General features: G+C 39.6%; 1 protein-coding gene across 1 annotated transcript in view; it reads right to left on the reverse strand.

The window, feature by feature from the left end:
* The window catches only part of LOC112963681 (DNA repair protein RAD51 homolog 2-like), a 226,479-nt gene extending 200,578 nt beyond the window's left edge, over positions 1-25,901 (reverse strand). Inside the window, exons 1-2 of the mRNA XM_026060992.1 lie at positions 25,776-25,901; positions 24,147-24,243 (exon numbers count right to left, since the gene is read on the reverse strand). Of these exons, the coding sequence (XP_025916777.1) occupies positions 24,147-24,243; positions 25,776-25,901 (223 nt within the window). The remainder of the gene's footprint in view (positions 1-24,146; positions 24,244-25,775) is intronic.
* Between the last annotated feature and the right edge of the window lie 346 nt (positions 25,902-26,247).

Raw genomic sequence — 26,247 nt, forward strand, 5'->3', positions numbered from 1 at the left:
CAGATTCTATAATCCACAGATGAAGGTAGTTGTAGGTTTTGAGTTTATCCAGCATTAACAACCCCTAATAGCCTAGTTCAGTTCAGACATAACAAATGGAAATGGCTTTAAATTATCCTTCCCTCGAGACATGATTTCATAAGAGAACAAACTCTATATGCGCAAAGAGAGATTTCCAATGTAAACATGCAGTGGAAGCTAAAAGCTGCAGTCAGATTTAGGGCATGGATATGCCAATGGCAAAGCAAGGGATACAATTTCAAAGCCACCTATTTCTTTCCAATTCACAGTATATATTCTTTTCTGCTGACTTTTCTGCCCTTTATGCTTAGAAGACCATGTATATTTCAGTAGTTACTTTCTATCTTTTTATTACTTTAATGGGTTTCATCTCATTTTTCTGCTCACACAACTTTGGCTAGGATGCAGAATCTGCAGTCATTATGGGTTAATCACAAGCAGCACCAGAGTCATTACCAGCATCTGGCTGCTGGCATTGGAAATTATCCTTTAAGTTTTCAGAAGGCAGACACATTTTGTTTCATAATTTTAACTATTTTATTATCTAATTTGAAATTCTTAACTGTAAGGAGAAAAAGAAAGCGATACTATAAATACATAATAACCCCAGTATGAAGGGCGTTTTGCTTTTTTTCTTTCCCAGGATTAATGTAAAATCAGGCCTGATTTTATATTTGACAAGATGCCAAGCACAGCCAGCGAGATAAGTGTTTTGCAGAAAGAAATTCARTGCCACTGCTGGCAAAACCTGCATTTATAAATTCTAATGTTTTTACTCTCTGACTTCCTGGTACTCTGAAAAATATATCTATAAAGACATTATTTTGCAACGATTATTATTTAAAGGTTTGACCTCATCTGTTCCCATAGAAACAAAAACTTCCAGCAATTTTACACAATATATTGGCACTTATTTCAAAACTGAAGTTTAGATCTCTAAAGGTTAGTCACTTTTGTTGTTTTGTTTTTTTTGCACAGAAGCTGTTTTTCAACATTGATAACATTCAGTGTTGAATCAGTGCCCTAAAAGAATTGATAAATTATCTATTTGAAGATGATATTGTGCATATTGTGATCAGATGCAGAGTTTTTCATACTAATAAAAAAAAAAAAAAGGTCTCTACTATTCAGGACTACAGTTTCAGACCTTGTGTTTAAACAGAAGCAACCAGAAATCCTGAAGAAAAGGGGGATAAGTATACAAGCAAACATTTGTATATAAATATTAGACAATGTAAGCTGGTAGAAGGGATACCATTAGCAACATTTATAAGCCAACAAAACAAAGCGATGGTCTGTATGCACAAAGGATTAATTCTGCTGTAATCATGATTTTTTGTATATTATGCAGCTTTATGTCTGCTACTGTAAAAGCTGTGCACTGGTATTATACTAGCTTTGTTACTAGTCCTGATAGTATACTAGCTAATAAAAATGGACTTAATCATATTAGCAAATTCCTGTAGGGGCCTTATTTTGATTGGTCTATCCTCTAACATCATTTCTCTTTTAACAGTTCACCACCAGGCCTCACACCATAAGGGGAATCATCCCTTATTCTCACAGTCTGCAGGATATGCAAGTCGCTCCTTCAGGAACAGATAATTACTACAGGTAATTTACCTCTTCTTCCAGCACACCCTGGTCTGTTACTGTGTTGTGTTTTAGAAAGATGTTGTCATGTAGACCATAAACAGACAAAGTCATCAAGCGACTTGCTTTGGAGAGAGCATGACACAGGGCTCACTGGCCCAGAAAGCTGTTTCTAGTCCTATTCCCCTACAAATGCACTAATCGCTCTTTGGGGATTATTTCACCTGTATGTTCCTCTGCCACCTTTCTCACAGGACCTGAGCTCTATAAAGGGTTCATGAAATCCCTCCCTCCCCCAAATCCTGATGAAAACTCTGAGAGCAGTTAGTCTTTACTGACTTTAGTCAGGAAAATGACTTGTGACAGTCATTGTAATAGGGAGTCTTGTTCAATGAATCATTTTCTACAAATATTGAAAAGTTTATTGCAATTCATAGGTATTTATTTTTCAGAAATGTCTTCACAAAGAGATGGGTCAGAGGAGGGGAAACAGGATGCAGATAAGTAGATAGCCACTTTAATTAAAAAAGAGAACAATTTTAAAGGAAAAAAATTGTATCAGCTTTCATCAAGTTGGGGGGGGGGGATAAAAAACGCTTAAATTGCCTTCCTGTGAGAGTTACAGTTAGAGGTACTTCTGAAAGTATTATAGGTGATGGCTTGTGTGTAGATTTGTTCCATAGCAATATCACACAGAAAGAGCTGGGCAAAGGAATAAGAGACATTCAACAAAGATTTAAGTGTTAACATTACCTTCCTATTAAACGAAAGTTCATATTTTAATGCTAGGATTGCAAATATTGCAACAGACAAGATGTGAACTGGCCAAGATGTTTAGGTGAAGAATGTGCAACCAATTGGTAACACTCAAAATTTCCACGCTGCTAGTATTTACACATCCAAAATTCTGTACTCATATTCTCTTGTAACTATGACTAGTGTCTCCATCTTCAAATTCTACCCTAATCAAATACACCTAAAGCTACAGGTACCCACCTTGTTGCTTTAAAGACCAGTTGACCTAAGTCTAGTCTGCGATTTCTCAAAAGTAGATATTTCACTAGTAGATGAAAAAAGATCTAAAAATCAAAACAACTCCAGAAAAAAAGAGGAAGGGAATGATCATTCATTCATCTGAGCTGCCCTGATATACCATTTTTAAAAGACTTCTGTGACTGCAGTTATCAATAAATCCAGCTACACGTATACACATACACACATATATCTTCTATTACGTACTGAATCCTCTCTGTGTTTATACATAAGAGATATGTGGAATATGACAGTTACAGCTGTTTCAGATATTCATCTCCAGGAGAGTCTGTCTTCTGAAAGAAAACTGTGGGTTAGAATTTGATACTCTCTGTCTTTTGAAGAAACTTGACTTAGGCAAGTATGGAAATGAAATTCAAAATGTTCCTAGACCAGCCAAGGCAACCAAGTAAAACAGCTAAGTTTACAAACACTAGCTGGGAGGTTGCTTTAATTTTGCTAAACAATTTCCTTTAAAAATTTTTTTGCTCATCAACAGTCCAGGACAAGAAAGTTCTCTATCCAGAGAACCTATCTGTATCAAGCATGAATTCTGGAGGAATCAGGAAGTTTCTCATCTTTGTCAAGCTGCCATTTTGGAGATGCAGTCCTTCACTTTCTGCTGTCTTTTTTATTTCCGATTGGGATGAAACTACTACCTGGAGTTACTCTTCTATTTGAAGGAACGCATCTAGCACCCACCAAAACAAATAAGTCACAGAGGACAAAGGAGGAAACCTTGAATCATGAAATTTCCTGGCAGGTGTTTTCTGAACTTATATCAACAAAAAGGATTGCCAAGGATTTAGGATCTGAATCTGCCAATTGACTTGGGCAGATTCACCCACTCACAACAGCAAAGCAAGCCTTTCCCTCAGACATGGTCTGGAGGGAGCAGATCAAGTGGTGGGAAGAACTARTTGTTTTCCTATGGTTATCAGAAGGTGCTATATCAAGAGAGAGATTATATTTCTTTTTAACATCAACTTAAGCTTTGGCTGTAATAAATGGCTGACTAGTCCAAACTTGCCCACTGAAAATCACACATTTATCTGCTGTAATATCATCCAGCAAAGGATCAGTAAGGAAACTTGCAAGCGTGGAGGAAACATCCTAAGAAGGGTCATAACAGTTAAATACTATCATCACTGTTATTTCTCTAGATCCAGGATTCTGGGTCTCCACGCAAGAATAAGGTGGAAAAAAGTTATTTTAATTTGTCTTTACAAATTTTTCACTACTAAATCCAATGCAAGCTCCTTCACACCAATTTTCAAATTCTGCAGAACTTTGCTGCTTTTTTTTTTTTTAATTAATCCACCTTTTTCTTGCGTCCCACCTCAGCATATGACTGCTAGTTTCATCTGCTCATCTGACAGCCAATCATACAACATATCTTGAGTCTTCTACCATCTCCTCATGTGTGGCACGGGCTCCCTTATCCCAAGTCTCTACTTCTGTTGTTCTCTAATTAGACTCTCTCTCCGATAGCATAATAAAAGATTATAAAGATGAGGAGGGAGAGCAGCAATCAAAAAGAAAAGAAAGATCCATTATCCTTTAAGTTGGAACTCAGTCAAAGGGAAGTTGAAACCACCACTTCACCATGAGATATTCTTTGGAGAGACAGTTATTTCTAGAGGAACTGAAGTTACACAAGTGAGTTTTGACAGATGACAGGAAAGCAAATCCAAAACTGAGATGCCAACTTATAGTAAGGCACAAGTGACAGCCACTGTTTGCAGACTCTCTTGCCCTCTAACCTGATGTAGCAAGATCATGCCATTTGCAGGACAGGCAACTTCTTCTTTCTGAAGGAACCCAAATCACAGAGAAAGGTTACTTCTGATCTGCTTTTACTTGGCTTTTCATTTTTCAGTTTCAGTTTCCCTTAGTGTAAAACTGTGGCAGTTTCATAGTACATACAACAAGAGTTTCCTGCGAGCATCTGCCCCGGCCTCTAGCAAACATAAGCTACACTTTTCACTCTCTTCTTGTCCCCTGCACCCAAAGAACCTCAGTTAAAGATTGTTTCTATACAAATGTTTCATGTGGTCTTAAACATTTCAAGCAATAGCTAGTATACTAGCTTCCCAGATGAGCTGCCCCAAAGTTTAGTCACCCATACTGCTAAGAAACTACATCTTTTGAGGCTGAATCTTAACCCTTCTTCTACAAGTCACTGAACATTCTTATAGCTTTCCCTGCACCCTCGAAAAAAACTGAATTGCCATATACCAATTCCAAGCATAAAGACCTGTACATTCTCACATTCTCAACAAATTGAATAGGTTGAACTCCTGAAGCCTCACACTGAAAAGCCTTTCTACAAAATGGGTCATTTCTTGTGGACCTCTTCTGAACTCTTCTTCCCAGTATTTTCATATTCTCCTCAAAGTCTGAGGATCAGATGAACACAAATTCCAATAGAAGTTAACCAGTCCTGGGTACAATAATAAACAGCATTCCTTATTTCTATTTGACAATCCCCTGCTAAATCATATCAGGTTACATTAAAAGGCTCTCTGCCAGAGCTGATTAGCAATAACAGCTTCTGCTCAGGAAGTTTCAACTACTTTCCCACCGCAGAATAATCTCTGAATCACTGTTTAAGACAGTTTCTTATGTTGTATGCACAAACTTGCATTCTTTCTTCTCACTTACACTGCCTTTATTTGGCTGTAGTAGAGCTACACAGAAGTACGGGCGATCTTTAAAAAGGAGCTAAAAAACAGGGAGATAAATGGAATAACCTCTTAAGCCATGAAGATGTCCCATAAAATTTGTGTGCAAGTATGCTGTTGAGTCAAGAAGAGGAAAGCTTTCACTACCATTGCCCATATTGGGAATTGCCTGGGAAACCATCACGTAGACAGAGTTGATCTGGCACCATTCTATGGAACTAAATTCACAAATGAAAATGATTCTTCAAAAAAAGTTACTAATTGCTGCTTGCATTTAGAAGGTACCCTTTCATCCTAGCATCCCATCATTCTTTTACCTTATTGGCGGACCCCTAAAAACTACTTTTTAAATAGTTAAACTAATTCTGACACATTAGGCAATATACACAGCATTTCATTAATTGTTTTTTTAATAAAAGCATTTACAGTCATTTTCAGTATAGACTGGAACTATTATTTTGTGGGAACAGAGTATACCTTGGAAACTAAAACACAGTCATGAGGAATGTAACACAATGAAAAGTCTTACCACATCCACCTATGGTCCATCAGACATCTGTGCACAAAGGCCAAAGGACAAATATACTTAAAAAAGCTATATTATTTATCCTTTATTTGTTTCCTTTTGCAACTTTGATTACACAGGTATGAGAGTGTAAACAGCGTGATTGTGCCTTATCAGTGACCCGTCTCCTCCAAGATGTATCCAGAGATGCCAGAATCAGGTTCGCCGGCATCATCACTGACTAACTTCACAGACACTGGATTATCCTATCAGTGAGACTGCTGGGAGAACAGTCTGGAGAGACAGCAAAAGACCTTGTTTACATATATATTCCCTCTTAACTGGCCAGGAAATAACTAAAAATAATACAAGTAACAAAAAAGCTTAGTATAAACACACGCACAAACATGTACACATATATTATACACAGGGTCTTAAGTCTAGAACCACAGGGAACCTGCAAGTGGGATCTATCCATAAAAGACAGTCAGAAAATTAGACCTATCTGCCAGTTTTTGGCTGCAATTTTTTCAAGCATTTTTTGTCCACGTGCATTAAAGGATAAGAAAAACTTAAGTCTTTAGACTGTCATTACATTGACTTTAGACTGTCATTACATTACTGAGTCTCTGACTCAGTCTTTGGCTCACAGGACATGCAATAAGATACAGAGTTTTCACTGCTGGGTCACTAGCTGAAATCTGGCCCAAGTCAAGGGACTGACTGGCTCTAGGAGAAAGCATGTTTCACCTTTAGGTCACTGGTTTGGATCCAGTACAGGCCAGTAGTAGCCAAATTGTCATTCCCATCAGACAGTTTAATGTCCAGTGCAGAATGGATTTGCCAACTCAGTGCAGTATGTAACAGGACAGGTATCTATATCACTAAGGACCTTCACAACAGCTTTAGGAATTCAGTAAAAGACTAAATGGCAGCCTGAAGTTCTGTTCCGGTTGGTTTTGGAAGTGGAATCTCCAGATCGAAGCTGAAAAACAATGATAAGCCAGTAGAACAGCTTGTGCTGCTACCACTTGTGTTGGATGGTCCATGGACAAGAGGAAAAAGACTATGGTTTGCATAGCTCTCAGCTTGGTGCCTTAGAGTAACGCTAAAAGTACTGCCTTTTTTTTTAAGCAAATATTTTCTTAACTCCAGATGCAAGTAGAAGGCATAGCTGTTTGTGTCAATACCTTGAAATCASCAAAATACTTTTCATCTAGCCTATATTAGGTGTGAGGAAAATGCTAATAATGACCATGAGGTGGAATTTAAAACACTTTTTTTGAAACACATCTTGGTTACACCTGGTTAGTTACAGTAAGATCATCACTGACATCATACCCAGTTACTTTTTCAAGGCATGTCAACATTTGAGGGCTATGACTTACTGGTAGTTTAATGTTATCCTGGGATTAATATGAGAGGAGAAAACTGGCCTGTGAGTTATGAAGGGATGTGTACCGCAAGACATTTGGCAGTCTGGGGGTCTCATCAGGCCAAAACTTTGGGATTTCTTAGATCTATATGTATGCCATTAATTACTAGTTGAGGCATACCAATATAAGTAGGGTTTTTTCCATTAAAAAAAAAAATTGCTCATTTCAAGAACAGAGTTATTAATACCTGTGGAGTTCAGATTTTGGGAAAAAGCTGGACTTCTTCAATTCTGTTCAAAACAATCTCATAGCAGCCAGAAGGCTCCAGAAGAGAAAATATTTTTCTCCTTCAGCCTTCAGGTAGGACTGTTCCTTCTTAAAATGTACCAAGCATTTACTAACCTGAGTTGACAGAAAAGATAATCTTCCCCAAACCATCTGTACATTTAACAGCAATAAAGTAGGTGAATTTATAATTAAGGAATTATGGATTAAGAGAGTAAGATCTCTGTCTTTCATAACAGCCCACAGTTAATAGATAACATCCATATTAGAGATTCATCAAAATGCGCAACCTTGTGTATAGGCTAATAATTAGGTGTAATAAATGTGTGCACAATGAAGAAGAGGATATATACAAAAAGATGGTAAGAAAGGGCAAGGACAAAATACAGAAAAAAAAGTAGGATCAGAGGATAATTCAAGTTGAAAGTGATGTCAGGAGGTCTCTAGTCCAACCTTCTGCTGAAAGCAGGGACAACTGAGGTCAGACCAGTTGCTCAGGGTTCCAGTCAGGTTTTGAAAACCTCCAGCGATGGAGACTGCACAACTTCTCTGGGCAACCCGTAGTGCTCAGGAAGTGGAAGAAAAGAAAGAAAAACAGGGAGATGGACAAATGCAGAAAGAAACGTAAAAGTACTTGGAAGTGATATTAATGACTGTCCTAGAATAAACAGGAAAAGATAGTAAGAAGGCAAAGTTCTTTTCAAAAGAATAAAAGTAGTATAGGAAAACATTTCTTAGCACATTAATTTTATCTGGGAGCCTAATCTGAAGGGTCTGATTCTTAGAGGCCTCATTTTGTAAAAGAAAATACAATCCAAAACTGAAACAACACATAAAACAGATGCCTTCAAGTCATCTCAAGGCTCCAGAACCTGGGGTAACCAAAATCATCAGCTTCTTTCAAACATGTAGGCTGCGGCCAGACCAGTTGAGCAGCGTTTGATATCTCTCTGCTAAAATTTTGAGGATAAACAAAGAACCACACTATTTTGTATACTGATCAGCTCTGTAGTTCCATCAAATAGGAAGCTGACTGAGAGCCCTTCAAGTAAACATATCTCCCATACGGCTATTTCACTTCTTTCTTTTGCAGGGATTTTGGAGATGGCAGATGGCAGGAAAGCGTGGCATGGGCATTTTTAGTGGCTAATGGGTTTAGTGGCTAATGGATTAAAAGATTCAGACAAACATTTTAAGCTTTGTTTGCTGGACTTTTTGTCCTGGTATAACCATCCTGATTCCCAAACCTGTCAGTATAAGGCATCTCTAAGAATATAATCAGAAACAGAGCAGAGGGAGGATGTTGTATGAATGTTTACTTTTTTCCCACTACATGGTCAAGTGACCCAAAAGAAGATAAACAAAATGGATGACCACAACTATCATCACTTGGTTTATTAGCTGAACAGTAACAATAAGCTCACGGCTATATAAAAGCTAAGAAAGGGAAGGCACAAGTCCCTGGCCTGAGGAGTTTGTACTGAACACTACCAGTGAGGGCACTGGAAAGCTCCAGAAGACTAAGAGGTAAAAGGATTTTTCCTTTTGGGACCTGCTGCCTTTTTTACTGATATGAGTTAGTATCTCTAGGCCTTGCATTTGCTTTATGAAGGGCCGAACGTCAACAAATGCAGGATTGCCTCAATAATTCAATTAATAGGGAATTGTGACCTCAGAAAAGAGACTGGAAAGGTAGCAGAAGAAGCAAAGGAGACAAACAAGTGGCTTTCTTCTGAGTTTAACTATCTACAATAGCAGTAAGGGGACCATCTAACCCTTTGATCATCATTGTGCTCATTCCACAACAGGCAGCCAGCAGGAGTAACATTAAAAAGATGAAAGGTACAGATTTAAAGTTTAAGACAAAGAACAGCATCAAAGTCAGCAAGATCTTTTTAGCATTCAAAGTAAGTAATCAGGTGATCACAGGAAGTCAACCCTGAGTGCCAGAACTGAGAAAGCCCCATAGAGCTCGAAGGGCCAATGACGCAGTCTTTTCCAACTGAGTGTAAATAGGACATGTGATCTTACCAACACCCAGGACCACAACATTGTGAGGGTGCCGAAGAAGGAAACCACACTGCAAAGGGGAAGCAACAAATTCAGTTTAAAAAGGTTGCAGGTTTAAACCAAATGTATCATAACCAGAAACAGCTATTAAGTTTTGAAGCAGTAACACATCAGCAGCAATTAAATTGCTGAAATCAGGCAGCAAGCTCTCAAAGGTTTTCAATGGCACTATTGAGTTTAGTGATTGCTCACCACTATATACAAGACTACCACTCGCAGTCAATTGTTAATCAGAAAAATTAGAATATTGTTCCCCACTACCATAGGTACTTGTGTAAAATACAAGACAAGGACCACATAATTTCATATGGAGCTAAGAAGTAGGGCTGGCTGGAAAACAATTTTATTTTCATTTTGGTTCTTCAAGATTGCAGCAAAAGCAAGACCTTGCAAAACAATATTTTTGGGGTGAGAGGGATGAAAGAGAGAGAAAAAGAAACACTCAGACAATAATCCAGAAGTTATTTTGCATGGAATATCCTTATTTCCAATCAAGAGCCTCAGCCCAGTTTCCTCTCGTCTTGAAGATATTTCTTTTATCAGACCAAATACATCTCCACAAAACATGTCATTTTTGATAAAACACTTATATTTTCATTGAAACCACTGTTAAAAAAAATTTCAGCACAATCAAGTAAGAAATATTTTATCATGTTAAAGTCTGCTGAAAATCCACAGAAAATCCACAGCTTTACAGATGCTTCAAGTTGCATTTATTTATTTGTTTGAAATTCATCTGATTTAATACTCCACTACATCAAAATACAGGTGAATTTCTGCCACCCTAAATATAATGCAAAAGAACAACAACAAAATTCCAGGCTGAAGCTACAGCAATCTCACAGTTGCTCTAAATCACATGGGCTGCCCTACTGTGGGCCATTTGTCTTGCTCAAAATTACTATTCACCCTTCTGGACCCAAATACTTATTTTTAACATTTGGGAAAGACATCCCCAAGGTATCCCTACCAGTGGGAAAGCCACAGTTAGCTCATTAAAGCAAGTTTTCCAATGGCTTTACACTGACAGAATGGCACAGAAGTGATAGAGCCTCCTCTCACCCATAGGATTTTCCCATCTAGACAAACGATATCTCATTTTAACAGCAGGCAGGATCATCTCAGAATGCATAGTAAATTCTAGGATGAGTAGCCTGCGCTGATCTCTCTGTCTCTGTGACTCAAGTGCCGCTGGAGCCCTCTGGATCCAACTACCTCATTTCATGCTAGCACACATGACCATAACATGCCATTGTTACAGCAGTGACTAAAAAGCAGATGTACCATCAGGAAAAGGAGAGCTGGGCAGCTGCTGACCATAAGCCAAACCAGTGAGCTCTAGTGCATAAAGCACTTGCCACATTGATCTCACGTTGTTTGGAGTTACCTCATGCTAACCCAGAGGAAAAGAACTTGACCAAAGACACTGCTAGTTTGTTATTCTGGTTGAACAGTCAATAAAGCAAACTAGAGACTCTGAACATCACGAGGTCCTGAGTCCACTGTGAACTCTTCCTCCTGAGATTCAGATCAGGTCACTGAAGGGCCCTATATAGTTTGAAGGCACTGAATTTTATCCTAAATTTCACCTTCAATCATGTTTTTCATTCCTACTGAACTTTAAGAGGAGCAGGTTTACTGACTTCTAAAGATCCAAAAATTTGCAGGCCTACCTTCTTAGTCGTTTGTCTTTCAACAGGTAGCAGTTTTCTAACAGCAATTTAAAAATGTTAATTAACTCTTAAACATGACAGCCACTGTTTCAACTCATAAAAGCAAGCATCAACATTATCAGTTTAAAGTTAAAAAGCCAGAGGGAACAGAAAGATAAAAGGAAGTTGGGTGGGACTTCTGAAAGATCATTCAGCAGTAGATGTTGAGGATTGGACCCAAGAATTCCATACTCAGGGCATGTGTTCACTGCAGCTGAGAGATGTGACTATAGACCAAGGGCAGGCACAATGTCATATTAAATATCATATACAATAATAACAGCAAAAGACATGGCAGCTCAGGATTCAGCACAGACTAGTTTCTCAAATGCACACCTAGGATTTCAGCTGTTCCTCTGCTAAAATTCATCTTGTCATTTCATCTCTTCAAGCATTACCTGAGCTCGGTAGCTGCCAGTTCCCACAGTCAGGCAATGCACATTTCAGCTTATTGCTAATCCCTCCTACTGATCTCTCAAAGTGGTCTGTATTGCCTGACTTACTTATCTTACATAATAACACACATGGAAAAGCATTTCACGTTTGTTTAATAAGCAAGTCTACATCAGCAAGTAATTTGGCACAACAGGAAAGGATCAGCAGACCAAAACAGTTGGTGTTAACAACCATACTGCTACACTGTATGTGCGTCTGCTGTTCTATTTCAGAGCAGATTTGGTCCATTTCCTGGGCAAGAAGGTCCCCACCACAGCTAGGGTTGGAAACGTCTTAGAGGACCAGGCACTGGCTTAGAGCCTTCTGCCTGCATGATGGTTTTGAGCACATCTGGCTAGCACAGAGTGGAGCTTCTGTTTAACTTCCTATAAAAAATCTCTAGTGGTGCGCACCAAAACCACTCTATATAATGAACAAACATTCGGTAACTGAAGACAACTGAGGCCTTTCTGCAAAACCACACTATTGATCTGAATGAAAATACTAACAGAGATTCAGCCTAAGAGATAATTGAGGTACTTAATGAATCCTACTGGAGGGATCTTGTAGAATACGGGAACGTACATACCTCTGTTCCCAATGTACTTGAGAAAACAGTAAACTCCTCTATAGTATATATTCCCAGAGTATCCTACAGCCAGAAGCATCAACCATTTAAAATATAATTCTGGATTCACACTGCTTATCAGGAATTTTAATCAAGAACCATCCTGCATCATTTACAGTTGTTCTTTAGACCCAGGTGACAAAATCCAGCCCACTGATTTGCTAAGCAAAACCTGCAACTGATAAGGTTTGTTAAAAAGTTGAAAACCTAATATATAAAAAAGGAATTAAAAGATATGCAAGGGGATAAAAAAATAGATGAAATCAAATATTATTTTAAGGGGAACACAAGAATTTATTTTGTATGCACAACATCAAATTTATTAGATTTTTTTTCTTCAAAGCTACAGGGGCTTGGCAGTGGAAGCTTGAAATTGGTGTTCCATAACCTTTTGCTTTTAAATTAAACAAATGACCTCAGTTTTTGACTCTAGGGAAACTATGCCATTAAAAGAGTGCCAGAAACATATTTAATTGATGCATGTCCCAAGAACTGCTGAAAAGAGCGCAGACATACTACATATAGATTTCAGGGAATTACTGAAAGGCCACAAAGCTGCAACAGAATGTGATATATGAAACACAGCATGCAAAAGACTCAGTATCAAAAGGATAAATTGAGTTTGAGAGATATTAACCTGATTACCTAAGAGGTACTATGAATCGGATGTGGCTCTGTTGTTCACATTATCCAACCTGGACAGATGCAGGTGACCTTGTGCTCCATTTTCTGACATATAATTGGTTCTCATGGTATGATCAATTTACAGATACAAAGTTTCAAAAAAAAATTTTTTTTCATTTGAGGGGTGAGTAGAGTAACCAGTCTGTAACATAAGGCTTTCTTACTATTTCCTTGAGCAGCACTGGGGATTACACACACCACAACTTGTTTCTTACTTTCAGTTGAATGCTCTCTATGCACCTGCCTGACAAAAAATCAGTCCAGCAACATCTCTAAACAAAGGACTCTATAAAGAGCTCTGAAACTCGGACTAGTACAGAATAAATTCAAGTTGATTTTATGCAATTTTTTTTATTCAAATGATAAGTAATTGTCGCATTTTTCTGCACCATCTCTCCTTCCTGCCCTTATTGGCATTTTCCAGGATCCATTCACAAAAAAATAAGTAAAATGAATTATCCTTTCCAGTCAGGCTCCTCACCTTGCCAGATTCATGCCGTGATGCTACAGTCCTACATTTATCTTCCATGACTGTAAATTATGAACTCACTGGCCTTGGATTATCAAGTCAGTTAGCTATTAAAATAAGACAATATTATTTTATGTTAAAATATCCTGCTGGTAGTGAGTGCTTTTCAAAAATAGATTTTGAAATCTGTTTCTGTTGTAGCATATAAATTCAATTTAACATTGCAATAGAACAAAGCACAAAAAACATCTCTAATTAGGACATCTTAAAGTTGTCATTTTATATGATAAAGGCTGTTTGCATGGCTTTATCTGGCTTCAAAGACAATAATTTTACAGACTACAGCAGCAACCACATGAGGCCACCTTATATTTATTTCTCCATCAGCATCGCACATCTGTAAGATTGTGCTCACATCTATAGGTATAGAATTACAATTTTATAAAATAGAGGAAAAGATCTAGCTCACCTCCACAAACACTGCCCTATATAACTTCCAATTACTTCAAACAGAACTTTAAATTACTTGAGCAAAGAGAGCCATGGTCCTCAATCCCTGAATTAAGGCAAGGAGTATTCAGGGTGAACTGTTTTGGAAAGGAAGACTTATGAAAAGCAGCAGGACCGAAAGGCAGTGGGGCAGAAGTGGCGGTGGCAGCTGGGTCACACTCAGCAGCGGTGGCCGAGTCGCTGTGCTGCAAAGGAGCTGGGGCTGATGGCCAGCCAACTGGCGGTGAAGTCGGACAAAGAGGCAACTCCATGAAGAAAGGTTGAAGCAGCGTGGGAGGACTATGACCTTTTGATCTCTGAGATGTCCCTGATGTACCAAAGTGACATGTCAGATCTAATAGGCTACATTTTCCAACTGGTGGCAGCAGGGGCCTACAAATTACTGTGGGATATGAAGGCATTTGTTGTGATGATCCTGGCCTGGATGGGGCATATCACCACTTCCCTAGCAGGACTATCTGACAGGCTAAACCAGCGACCGCCAAACTAGGGGTCATAACCTCCAGCAGGGTCACAGCAGCACAGAGCAGGGTCACAAGTTTGACAGAGTTTCAATTGTTTATGTTGGTGTTTAGGATCACAAGCTTGGCTGGAGTGAGTTCACCACCAGAAATAGAGGCACAAACAGAAACAATTTGGGAACAGCTGTTCTAACAGGTTTCACGCTCTGGAACTTCTTCTTGATATTCAGCTTAAATGAGCTCATACTATTCCATTACATATCTGTGTGCGAGTCTGAAACAACAGGTCCCCTGCCAGGTATCAAAATAGCTCAAATTACTCCCAAAGAATCATGGCTGCTTAGTGTCTGCTTTAGGTTTTTTCCTAATAAATTTTCCAATGTTAATAGTGGAATATCTGTACTTGAGCCACTACCTTTTCTACCCTTCCTTTGAAGAGATAACATTTACCTAGCTCTTGCAGAAATCTTTTGTAGACTTCAGCTTGCCTGTGAGTCTAGTGCAACAGTAGGAAATTTTAGGAGAGCAGAAATTAGTATAAACAAAGCCTTCCTTTAGGTAAACTCCAGGCATTTGCTCTTCTACCATTTCTTCATCCATCTTTCTGTATAGCACTATGATCACTTGGTTTGCTCTTCTCTGAGTGCTCCTCTATTTTTTTTTTTTGTGTATATTGCTATTAAGAGAAGACAAGCAGAATCCAAATTAGATTAATTTTGCCCATGCATGCAAAATCTGCTCAAACTCAAGCTTGCCTTTTTTCACTAAATTAAGAGACCATATGCTATACACTGTGTTTTCATTATCATGTTATGTTTGGGTTTGAATCTAACCTTTTAGGAGCAGACTGTCACTGGAAAGAAGTTCATTCACATGCAAGAGCACCCAGCTTCAACCTCCAAAAAAAGCTAATGGATTGTAAAACTTGCATCATTTAAGACAATAAATCATTATTACAATAATAAAGCAGGAAATAAACACAAATTAAGCAGAAACACCACTATGCTCTTTTTACGATTAAGGGGAGTCATCAATCACAGAGGCTGCCTGAGATTAACAAGGAGCCACTTTTTCAAACATCCTGCAGTAAATCCAGAGGAAATCCAGCTGGAACTGAAACTAGAACTTCTGCATCAGACTTTGAAATCATTCTGCACACTCTCTTCCTGGCCTCTCCTTCTGTGTAACACCTCCATCTAGGGCCACTCTTAAACGGTTCAAGTTCTGAAATTGAGCCATACACTTCATGCAATGCCACAAGCCAAATAGAGTTCCTCCACAGTGATGCTTTCCCATGTATATGAATCATTCCAACCCCTCCCAGTCCCACCAGAAGAGAGGTCCACTGCTGGTACTATAAAACTCCACAAGATATGGGACTGAATGTTACTGAATAACGAGGATTCAATTTTATTTTTGGTTTTTTTCAGCCTCCATTTGTCCTTGATTTAAGGATAAGCCAGTATGTTAAGAACAGCATCAGACAGAGTTTGATTGGTCATTGTGCCCAGGGACAAATGGTTTTAGCTGTAGCTTACCCTTGAATTCATTTCACAATGTAATTTGAAAGATCAAGTTAGTAAAGAGCAGACTCACCAACAACTGGAGTACAGAATAGGGCTGCACAATGTAACTAGAGGCAGATCATGTCTTGTGTTTCTGATGCAAGCCACTGATTTGCAGGACTACAGTTAAAATGTAGTTGAATCATTTTTATTCTGCACAGGACGGAGGGTGGGCGGGAAGGGAAAAGAGAAGGAGAAGGAGAAGGGATTACTGCCATTAAATAACTAGGTCTCTTAATGGTACTTGTATGGCATAAACAAAAGCCTAAATTCCAATCTATATTAGAACATAGTTTCCACATGCAGCCACAGTGAAATATGAGTTAGTTAATTTTATTTTAAAACATTTTTAGGGTCTAAAGAGATGACCAATTGCAGTCTTGTTACAATGCTTTACAGCTATGCCCCATCAACTGAAACTCAGTAACTGACCCTTGCATGCTCTCAGTTTATCGCAGTACAAAGGAAAAGAGGAATAAACTAGTGTGGGTAGCAATGACTTACGCAAACCCATTTTATTCTGCATTGGAAAGTGCAACACATGCACTGAGTCTCACTATGTCTCAGCAGAGGTAAGTTAGCAGCGGAGAGGTGGTAACTCCTGAGCACTCGACTATGACTGCAAACATTCCTGTTATCATGCCTCTGATTATATAGATGAGTGATTCCCAGCACATGTACCTGAAGGGTTTTTGGATTACAAATTGTTGATTAATGATTATAAGTCATGTCACATCTCCAAAAAGAAACCACAACAAAGCAGTAAATCTTGGTACTCTATCATCATAGCAATTAGGAAATGAGGAATGGGGATTCTCTTAAACTGATATATAGAGGCCTTTGAATGCTCCTGCTGACAATTTTCTAACCTTCCATAGTCTAGATCAAACGATCATGCATATGTCATTCAGCTTGAAACTACTGTATACATGTACAGTCTCTGTAATACTGTTATACTGAGATCTGTCTTTTGATTAAAAAGCCGTTAAAATTTGGCTGAATGTTATATGTCACTACTTCCCACTTATTAAAATACAGCATCAAAATTAGTACAGGCTGACGTGACCTCAATTATCATGAAATCTAACTGCTCCATACACCACCACAGCCCTGAATCTGGTAGACACAATCACAGTATCATTTCCCCTAATGGTTATATCATTTGTTCCAGGGCCTCTAATGATGGTGCACTTCCTTGATGCATTCTCAACAGCTAGAAGGGTTTTCTTCCTTCCACTTAAACATTCAGGTGCAGACTGCACTATTGCTAGGAGTACAGAGTTACACGAGCACAGTCCAAGCACAAGCATGGGACCCTACTATTTTGAGCAGGCTCATTTTTCTCTCCAACACAAATTAAAGAGATTTATCAAGATCTCTTCTTTTTCGGTGTCCATCAGTTACCTATCCTGAAGTGTACATGCTACATATTATCSTGACTCCTACAGGGTCAAGGAAGATTAGCTCCTTCCTCACCTTTCAGTATATGTGGGCCCTATAATCTTCTCCATGAAGGGTCTGAAGCTGCAGAAGTAACTCAGAAAGACAGAGAACAGACTAAAGGAACAAAAGGCTTCCCGCAGCATTGTTCAGATGACTGGTAAAGGGGATCACAGGATGCATGTTGGAGGAGTCTCACAGATTGCTGAGACAAGAAGTCCAGCAGCAAAAGAAAGGATTAGAAAGAAGCCACTCGAGCTCTCCCATACAACTCACATGAACTGGAACCAAGGTAAGTAATGCGCTGAGTAACTCTATCAACTCCTACACTAAATTCATAGATTCCAGGGGCTCAGACCTGGAGGCATAACCCTGTTGGCTTATGGACTCATCAAGCTCTRCTACCCCAGCATCAGAGGGTTACTGGTCTTGGGCCTGAGTGTCAATCCATCAGGAGGGAAGTGGCAACTCATACTGCAAAGTAAAAACAGAGGCAGTCTCACTACGATTCCTCATATCATCATGAGAGGAGAGGGCAAAAGATATATTTGAACATTTCACTACCAAGTTAAGCTATAATACAAACACAGAACTCCATTACCTTTTCAGGGATCTGCTTTAGTCTTCAGTGTTCACACACGCACCTCAATTTCAGTTCAGTAGTTTCCTCTTCAGTATGCACAGGCATGGTTTAATTGTTGGAACTCACCTCCCAAATAATCTGGCAGTAGCACTAGCATTATTTGTACACATTCCCTTTTTGCACAACTAAAATTCACTAGCCCTTACAGGGTCTCACAAGGGGACACAGTGCAACAACCTTTTTTCCACTACACCAAACTGAAGAGACTATCCTAGTTTTATAATTAGGCCTAGTAATCTCCATACAGAGTATTCCATAAAGATGATGATAAAGATTTCTAGTTACTATTCCCAAATATTTGGGTCTCAGAAAATCAGAATGGATTCCTACTAAAAAGATAGGATATTAATTTATGAATTGTCCCATTTTAAAAGCTGCTATAATTAAATAACATTAGTGTTTCCCTGGCCCAGGACAAACTGTCTCCTCTATCAAGCAAAATTGTGCAAACCAGCCAGTAAAAGGTTTTACAGAGCATGCAGCTAAAATACCAATGGCCTAGAACCTGTCAAAATGTTATGATTCTTTCTAATACATTTAAATTCTTAACATGCTGGAGCACTTTATTAGGACAAGCATTATTCTGTACCGGCTGCAAGCTACAAACAGGAAGTGTTTTAGAAACTTGTTTAATAGAAGCTCTGTTCATAAGTTCACAGTTCCTGCAAAACCGGTATATTTGTATTCTTACAGAATATTCTTTTTGATTTTTATTCAGTCACCTGCAGGGCCAACCTTAAACATGACTGTATAAATAAATAAATAAAAACAACCAACAACTTCTAATTTTTCAGGGCCCCTGAGTGCTTTTATTAATTCCTTCAGTCATTTCTCTCAATTCAGCATCAGGACTGAAAAAAAAGTGATTTGAGCASGGAAAGGTAATTAACTACAGAACTGATCTTACTCTGGGGCCAACAGCAGGCCAACACACTATTCTCCCCATAGGAATATCTTCAAATATAAAACAGCAGTTGTGAAGTAAGAACATATCCCCACATTAAGAACAGGGAAACTGAGGCTTGAAGAGTAAAGTGACTTGATCACAGTCTGACAGAAAACCAAAGGGAAAACAAAGAATAGAAGCCAAGGACCCCAGCTCCAAATATTCCACCTTATTCCATAGACTAAAGCCCCTAGACTAAAAGGAGAAAAATTTGGTTGTGGGAGACATGGTAGCTTAGTTTTCTTCAGTCTCCACAATACAAAAGCCTACTTCTGCTCAACAACTTAAAAGAACTTAAGATCACAGCAACAAAGATGAAAAGGTCAGACCAAACTCATTGCTCACACCATGCATTAAAAATATACAATGCTATGACAAACTTTGATGAACACAAATGGCAGAAGATTGAATGCTGGACTCCCCAGAGCTAGCAGAAGTTTATAGACAACATTAAACAAAATAATTCAGACTTTTCCAAACAAATATTTGAAAGTGTTAGCTAAGACTGAAGAAGCCTGAGACAGAATTTCTTTTCTTGCCTCATACTTTGTGCATGCTGGGAGGAAGATTCTGATCTTGTTAGTAACATCACGCTCCTGACTTTTTTCCAGGAAAGATGGGGTTTGTCTTTGATGTCTGCAAGAGGAAGTTTGAGCTTGCAGCTGGGAGATACATTAATATGATAGATGCTGGTGGACTCGGAGGGATCTCAAGTGGGTCATACTGTCCCAATTCTTTGCACCATAATACAATTTGCTTAATTTTGCTTAACCTGCAGTTTCCAAGACTAACACTTATGAAACACAAATTTCACTTTCCAGCTAACACTCAGCCACACTAGCTTAGAATTCACTTCTAGATCCTTTCCGTTAGGCAAAATCCCATCATGTGAACTTTGCAAAAATAACAAAAATAGTAGTCACAACCACAGATAACTTTTTAAAAACATCACTTAACAAACACACAAAATATTTCACTGTGGATATTTGCACTCTTTTTCTACTGTTTGCTTAGCCTAAGTAGTTTAAATTTATTTCTTTAATTATTACAGAGATTATTTTCATTGGGGTGAGGAGTACTTAGATCATGCTTCAGTGTATCCTCTATGATGACAGGGCTCACAAGAAGACTATGTAAGAATAATATGGTCTTTTACAATAATCTCATGTCATAGATGGATTTACTACACAAATGGCATTTTAAGCTAGCTAATTTAGAGGACTAGTGTTACACCAGATATGCAAAGCATACTGGATAAGAACTGGCTCATGCCATTTATAACTAAAGGAGCTCTTCACTAAGACCCAGTATGAACTTTTGTACAGCTGCGGCAAATCAACAGAGCGGGTAAAAATTAAACTGAGCTTGGTTCTTAGTGAAGAAGTTGCCTGAGAGTTTTAGAGTTGCAGAAAAACAGTCTTATTCAATTCCTTCAGATGACAGTATTGGCAAGAAGTTAAAGGCTGAATGAATGCAAGGACCTCAACCCATAGCTACAGCAACTGTTGTATTCACTGCTATAATTTGTAGCAAACTAAACACTGATATTTTTCTGTCTGTCTTGAAGCCAAAATATGTACAGATCTGGGAATTTAGTGGAACATAGCCATTTGTTACAAGAAGCGCAAACTAGCAGTTCTTCCATTGCTGCATAGGTGGTGGGGTGTCAGTGCTGCTTTTATAAAGCCTTTTATATTCTCATAAAAATCTAACATGTTTATAGGATGCAAGTTTTTGTGTACTAGATTATAATTTTTCAGAAGACAAACTTTGAGCCTGAAACAGCTTGACAATGTCCTTTCAGCTTGTTCATAAGATTAACTCACTGTCACACACCAAATGAACTTGGCTTCTTGCCTAATCTAACACACAACCTAAGAAATTCCCTTTGAAAGCACAATCAGAAACACAAAGAAAAGCCACTGTAACATTCCATTTCTTTCTAATAACACATTCAGTCTGAAAATATCATTTCTGTCTCTGCCTAAAGAAAGATTATCCTTTTAGCAAACCATTTACAGTGACAAGACTCTGATTTCAGATATGATTAAAACAACATATTAGACATATACAAACCAAGAGATCTCAGTTGCTTATAGGACTAATAATGTGTTATGGGTCCTTTCACATCTAGGTCACTGGTTCAAATTCAGCTTAAGTTGGAGATGAGTGAAAAGGAAGAGTGGATGTCATGAATCAGTCACAAATCTGGCTTCTATTCCTGACTCTGGAACATATTTACTTCGTGCACTTCCCTACAAACTCCACATTTGTAAAACAGGAGTAAATATGTTGAGTATCACACTAACACTGGAAGACTACTTCATGAAGGATTCTTAAAGTAACCCAAGATCCCCAGAAGATAAAAGATCACTACTTTCAGACTGATCAATAGCTAATATGAAATCAGTTAGGGGGGATTTTCTCAGGAGAGGTCAACATCCCCAATGTAGAAAAACACTGGCCACACTTCTATTTTTTGATAGCAACATAAACAGGGAAATCAAATGTTAAATGGGCCTGAAATTCCTCTTTTGTCAGAGGTGTACAACTCAGTGCTGGCAGGGCGCTTTGAGGGCCCTCCGTGGGGTACTGAGAAGAAGCACCCAGAGTCCAGCCTCTGTGGGGTGAGAGTCAGCTGGGGTGGTGGAAGATGTGGAGCGGATGTGGGGCTGTGCTGGTGGGGAGAAGTGAGTGTGTGGGAGAATTGAGAGTTTTGGAACAGAGGAAGAGCAGAAGAATCAGAATGGGGGGAGGATTTGGGATGTGGCTAGAAATAATAATGAGAGACAGATGGGGGAAGCAAGGGAGGGAGAAAATAGCAGAATCAGGGAGTGACGAAATGAGGTTAATCTTTAGAGAGAAGATACACAGGACCAGGTGATGAAGAGACACACAGAGACACATCCAGAATGTGAGAATCCTGAATTAATTCCTTGTGGTCATGCTCATCCGTCCTTGAGATTAAGGTAAGTGACTTGTGGCTGGGCCACTGACTTCCAGCGGCCCTACGGAGGGCAAGGGTCTTTGCAATCCAAAGGCTTAGCGCTGAGCAAGTACAACATCCCCCGGGCAGAGACTGAGTGATGAGCAGTGGAAAGCTAGGGTGGGGAACAGTGTGGAAAGCTGAAAGAGAGGATGCCCTGTGGGCTTGGGACCCCACTTCCTCACCTTCCCTTTCAGCTCAGTGAGGACCCTTCCCAGAGGACAGGCACAGACAGGAAGCAGTCATAGGGCAGAAGTGATTCTTTGATGTCCTTCAGTGAGGCTTTCATCCAATAAAACCACATTGAAAGTGATGGTAAAGGGGAAGTGTTACCTTGTGGACCTATTAAAAACATAACCCCGACCCAAAACATAAGCCTAACCTTGGAATCAGTGAAGCCTTAACCAAGGATGCCATGCACAGCCCATAGAAAACATTGTCAGAGGACAGTTTTTGTGAAGCGTGGCTCTTCCTTTCAGACACCACTGCAGACTGATTCTAGCTCTGCTTCTAAGCTTTGTCCCTCTCCTAATACTAACCACAAGACTAAATGTCGCCTTTGGCTGAGCCCGAGCAAAGGACCCACAGCCACCGGGGAAAGGAAAAAGTTGTCAGAGGACAAATTCTCATGCATCCTATGCCTTCTTTGGTAGGCCCTTTGCAGCCCCACTCTGTTTGGATCTCAAGGCTTCGTCTCTCTCCCTATGCTAGTCCTTCTCCTAAAATTCAACATTGGCTGTTCCTTCCATGGCCAAGAGTAAAAGATTGTCAGAGGACAAAAGTTTTTGCAGCCCAACATTTCCCTTGGAGGGCCATTTCAGTTGCAGTCCAATCACAGCTCTGCATTTTGTCACTCTCTGAAATCTAACCCTAACCCTACCCTAGTTAGGGCTGACTCTAGGCAAAAAAGCCCATGCAAGGCCCAGTGAGAAACCTTCTTAGAGAATGCTTCCTTCCACAGCCCAGGACTTTCCTTAGAAACCCACTGGCAGCCCCACTCTCGCTGGACCTTGATGCATYGTCTCTCTTCCAAAACCTATGCATAACCCTGCTAATAACCCTGTCCTTTACCCTAACCCTCAAAACTGGTTTTGGCTGAGCCATCACCCCAGGACCCCCCTTCCACGGGCCCAGAGGAAGAAGGTGACAGAGGAGAATTCTCCAGGCATCCTGTGCCTGCTTTGGCAGCCCCGCTCTCACTGCATCTCTAGAAAAGGTCTCTTTTCCTTCCCTAACCCTCACCCCACAGGCTGCCTCTGCCTGTTCCTTAGCCAAGGATGCCCATGCGTGGTCCAGCAGAAAAGGTTCTCAGAGGGCAACTATTTTTGCAGCCCACAGTTTCCCTTGGCTTCTTGCCATAACTAAGACTTTAGCATGGTTTTGTCTTGGCTAGGGCTTTGAGCAGTGGAGTCTCCTCTGTGCGGTTCGTACGAGTGGTGTTCTAGGGCTGGAGTGTGTGATGTGGTAGCTCGGGGACAGACTCTGATAGCAAAGGGACTGTCCAGGTATTCTGGCAGCAGGGCTGTCCTTAGTCCCTATGATATATAGCAGCTCAGCACACTTCCCCAACACTGTCAGTCCMTGATGTGGACTCTCTTGTGATGCTTCCAGCACAGGTTAAAACTGAAGCAAACTGTAAATCCAGAAGCAGCTGTATTATGGATGCGAAAAACAGGAGGAGAAAACCAAATAGAGTGGAGATTCATTCTGTTCTCCCAGTATATGACACAGTACGCAAATGCCACTTCTGTCAGTATTAGTGGACAGAAGAGGGAAGGAAGTGAGAGAAGGAAAGAAGTTTATCATCCCTTCAATCCTTTACTAAATTTGTCCTTAAATTACTAACAGAGCTTGCATTACTGCTATTTGTGCTGTTCTTGTTCTGAAGCTAAACAAAGGCTTCCATTTTCAACAGGTGTCATTTTTTTTAAAATAACTTTTCAAAGAAATTGATAAATCACTTTGTTCTCTGTCTATGTTTTACGTTAGACCTGATATAACCCCACTCTCACAGGCCCCTGTATATCAACAGAAGACCACAAGTTACAATGTGGATTTGTGTCAGGATAGAGTTACAGTTCTGACAGAAGGGATCTCTTACCTTCAGACAGGCACAAATCATCAGCTGGAGACACCAGGTCTGCCTGGATCGCAAGGCCATTGCTCAACCATGTAGTAATTTGATTCGTCAAGATAACCTGTGAACAGACAGGGAGAGGGGGAGGGGAAATTAATTTTTACAGGTACTGGAAGGTAGGTGGCAGCTCAGATGAGGACTGGTACACAGGCAAACACCCACCCTAACCTTCAGCAAATTCTACACAGAAAATTCTGAACTACCCACAGTAACTAAAAGAAATATTGCAAACAGTGCACAAAAGGGATATTGTTAGAAAGATGAAATATAAAACAACATGCAGACAGATACAATTGCCTACAACAAAACTACCCTTTTGAAGAACTTCATTCTTAGATGACCAATTTGATGCTCCTTAAAAAAGCATCATTTTCTTCACAGCAAGAGAATAATATTTTGAGAATTTCCTCATTACTTAATTGGTCAAGGGACCAATTTTAAGTAAAACGAAAATTTTAGAATTTTCAAGGCAAATAGGAAATCTGTCCTCCTAGTTATTTCCATGCAGCTTATATTCTTCCATCCTTTAGCTCAAATACAGTGCCATGAAGAAAGGTGCTGTGGTGATACTTCCCCACTGATCTGAAACACAGAGTACTAAATTTCAGAGGACTATCTGCACACAAGAGGCTTTTTTTTCTATGTTTTTCAGAATCAGGAAATTCTGATGAACAACAGATGTAGTACCCATACAGAGCTATGAAAACATTTACGTCTCCTCTGATAGCATGAACTATTAGCAGTCTCTTGCACCTTTGAATATATACTTTTTTTCTAATAACAGAAAGCATTAAGGCAAAACACTGTCAACTTCATAGCGAGAAGAGTGTAAGCATAAACAAAATTATCTCATAAGGTTTTGGATCTGTAAGCAGTTGCAGTTTCTGCAACTATCTCTCTACTTAAAGACACTGAAAAGAGCTTCAGGCATTTTTTTCTTTTAAAGAACCAAAGTGATCCTAATTCTAGCGCTGAGAAGAGACTCCACTCCATACATATTCTCTTTGAAATTAATGGCCTATTTTCAGCTGCATCTTACACGGCAGAGGAAGGGAGAAGAGAATCTTATATGCTGCTCCATGGATGTGGTTTCATGATGCCGCTGGGACAAATGAACAACTTGCCACTGCTAAAAGGAAGAGGAATTTCCCCCCTCTTTCCTCCACTGCTCCTCCCTCCATCTGACCATGGCTTCTTCTTGCTTTCTAACACTAAGTTGTATGATATGACATACTCTCCATTTTGTTTTTCTAATTCAAGATCCCACATAACCTTTATCAGATCATAAAAACATAACCGCAATGGTGGCGCTGCAGGGCCATTAGGTCTTCTCGAGGCAGCATGACATAAGCTACCAATAGCGTGATGCAATCTGCAGTCTTTACTAAGACCACAACTCTTCCTCCCCACTCATCTCAGCCTACACATCTCTGTTTGTAAACTGGCATGGTAGTCCACTGGGGTTCAGAGTTGTGTCTGATGGCTTTACGGACTGTATCAATCAGGACTAATTTGAAAAGCTTGTAAGTCAAATCTCCATCTACTCAATAGGAGTTCAAGTCCCTCAGAGTCCCATAATGATGTCCAGCATACTCTTCTGTTACAGACTGCAAGCTCTAGGCAAACTTCAGCTGGTTTTAATGCCATCTTGCCCAGGTTAACCACAGGGTTGCACCTTTGGGACTGGGCATTTATGACCACCACAACAAACACAGACATGGCACATAACATAACCTTGTTTAGCCTTACACCTAGGCTAAGGTGCTTAAAGTACAACTTGCAATACTGCCAAGAGCAAACACACAAGAAACATATCACACCCAYCTGCTTCTTCCTCCAGAGCGGCTGGATGTACCTATAAGCACCCAAAACCAGTCAGGGAAAGGCCTGGCACCCACTATCCTTTGCAGCCACTGCTGGCTCTCTTGTTCATCAGATTGCAAGGTAAGGAAAAAATCATTTAGTAACAATGAAAAAAAAAGTCACTTTTCTTCCTCCATCTTGCCAGGTTATCTTCCATTTTAGTGAGTTGAACTGTCTTACCCTGTGAAAGTATGAGTATCAG

This window comes from Apteryx rowi, unplaced genomic scaffold (genome assembly GCF_003343035.1).
Source record: "Apteryx rowi isolate R43461 unplaced genomic scaffold, aptRow1 scaffold_173, whole genome shotgun sequence".
In the NCBI taxonomy this organism is placed as follows: Eukaryota; Metazoa; Chordata; class Aves; order Apterygiformes; family Apterygidae; genus Apteryx; species Apteryx rowi.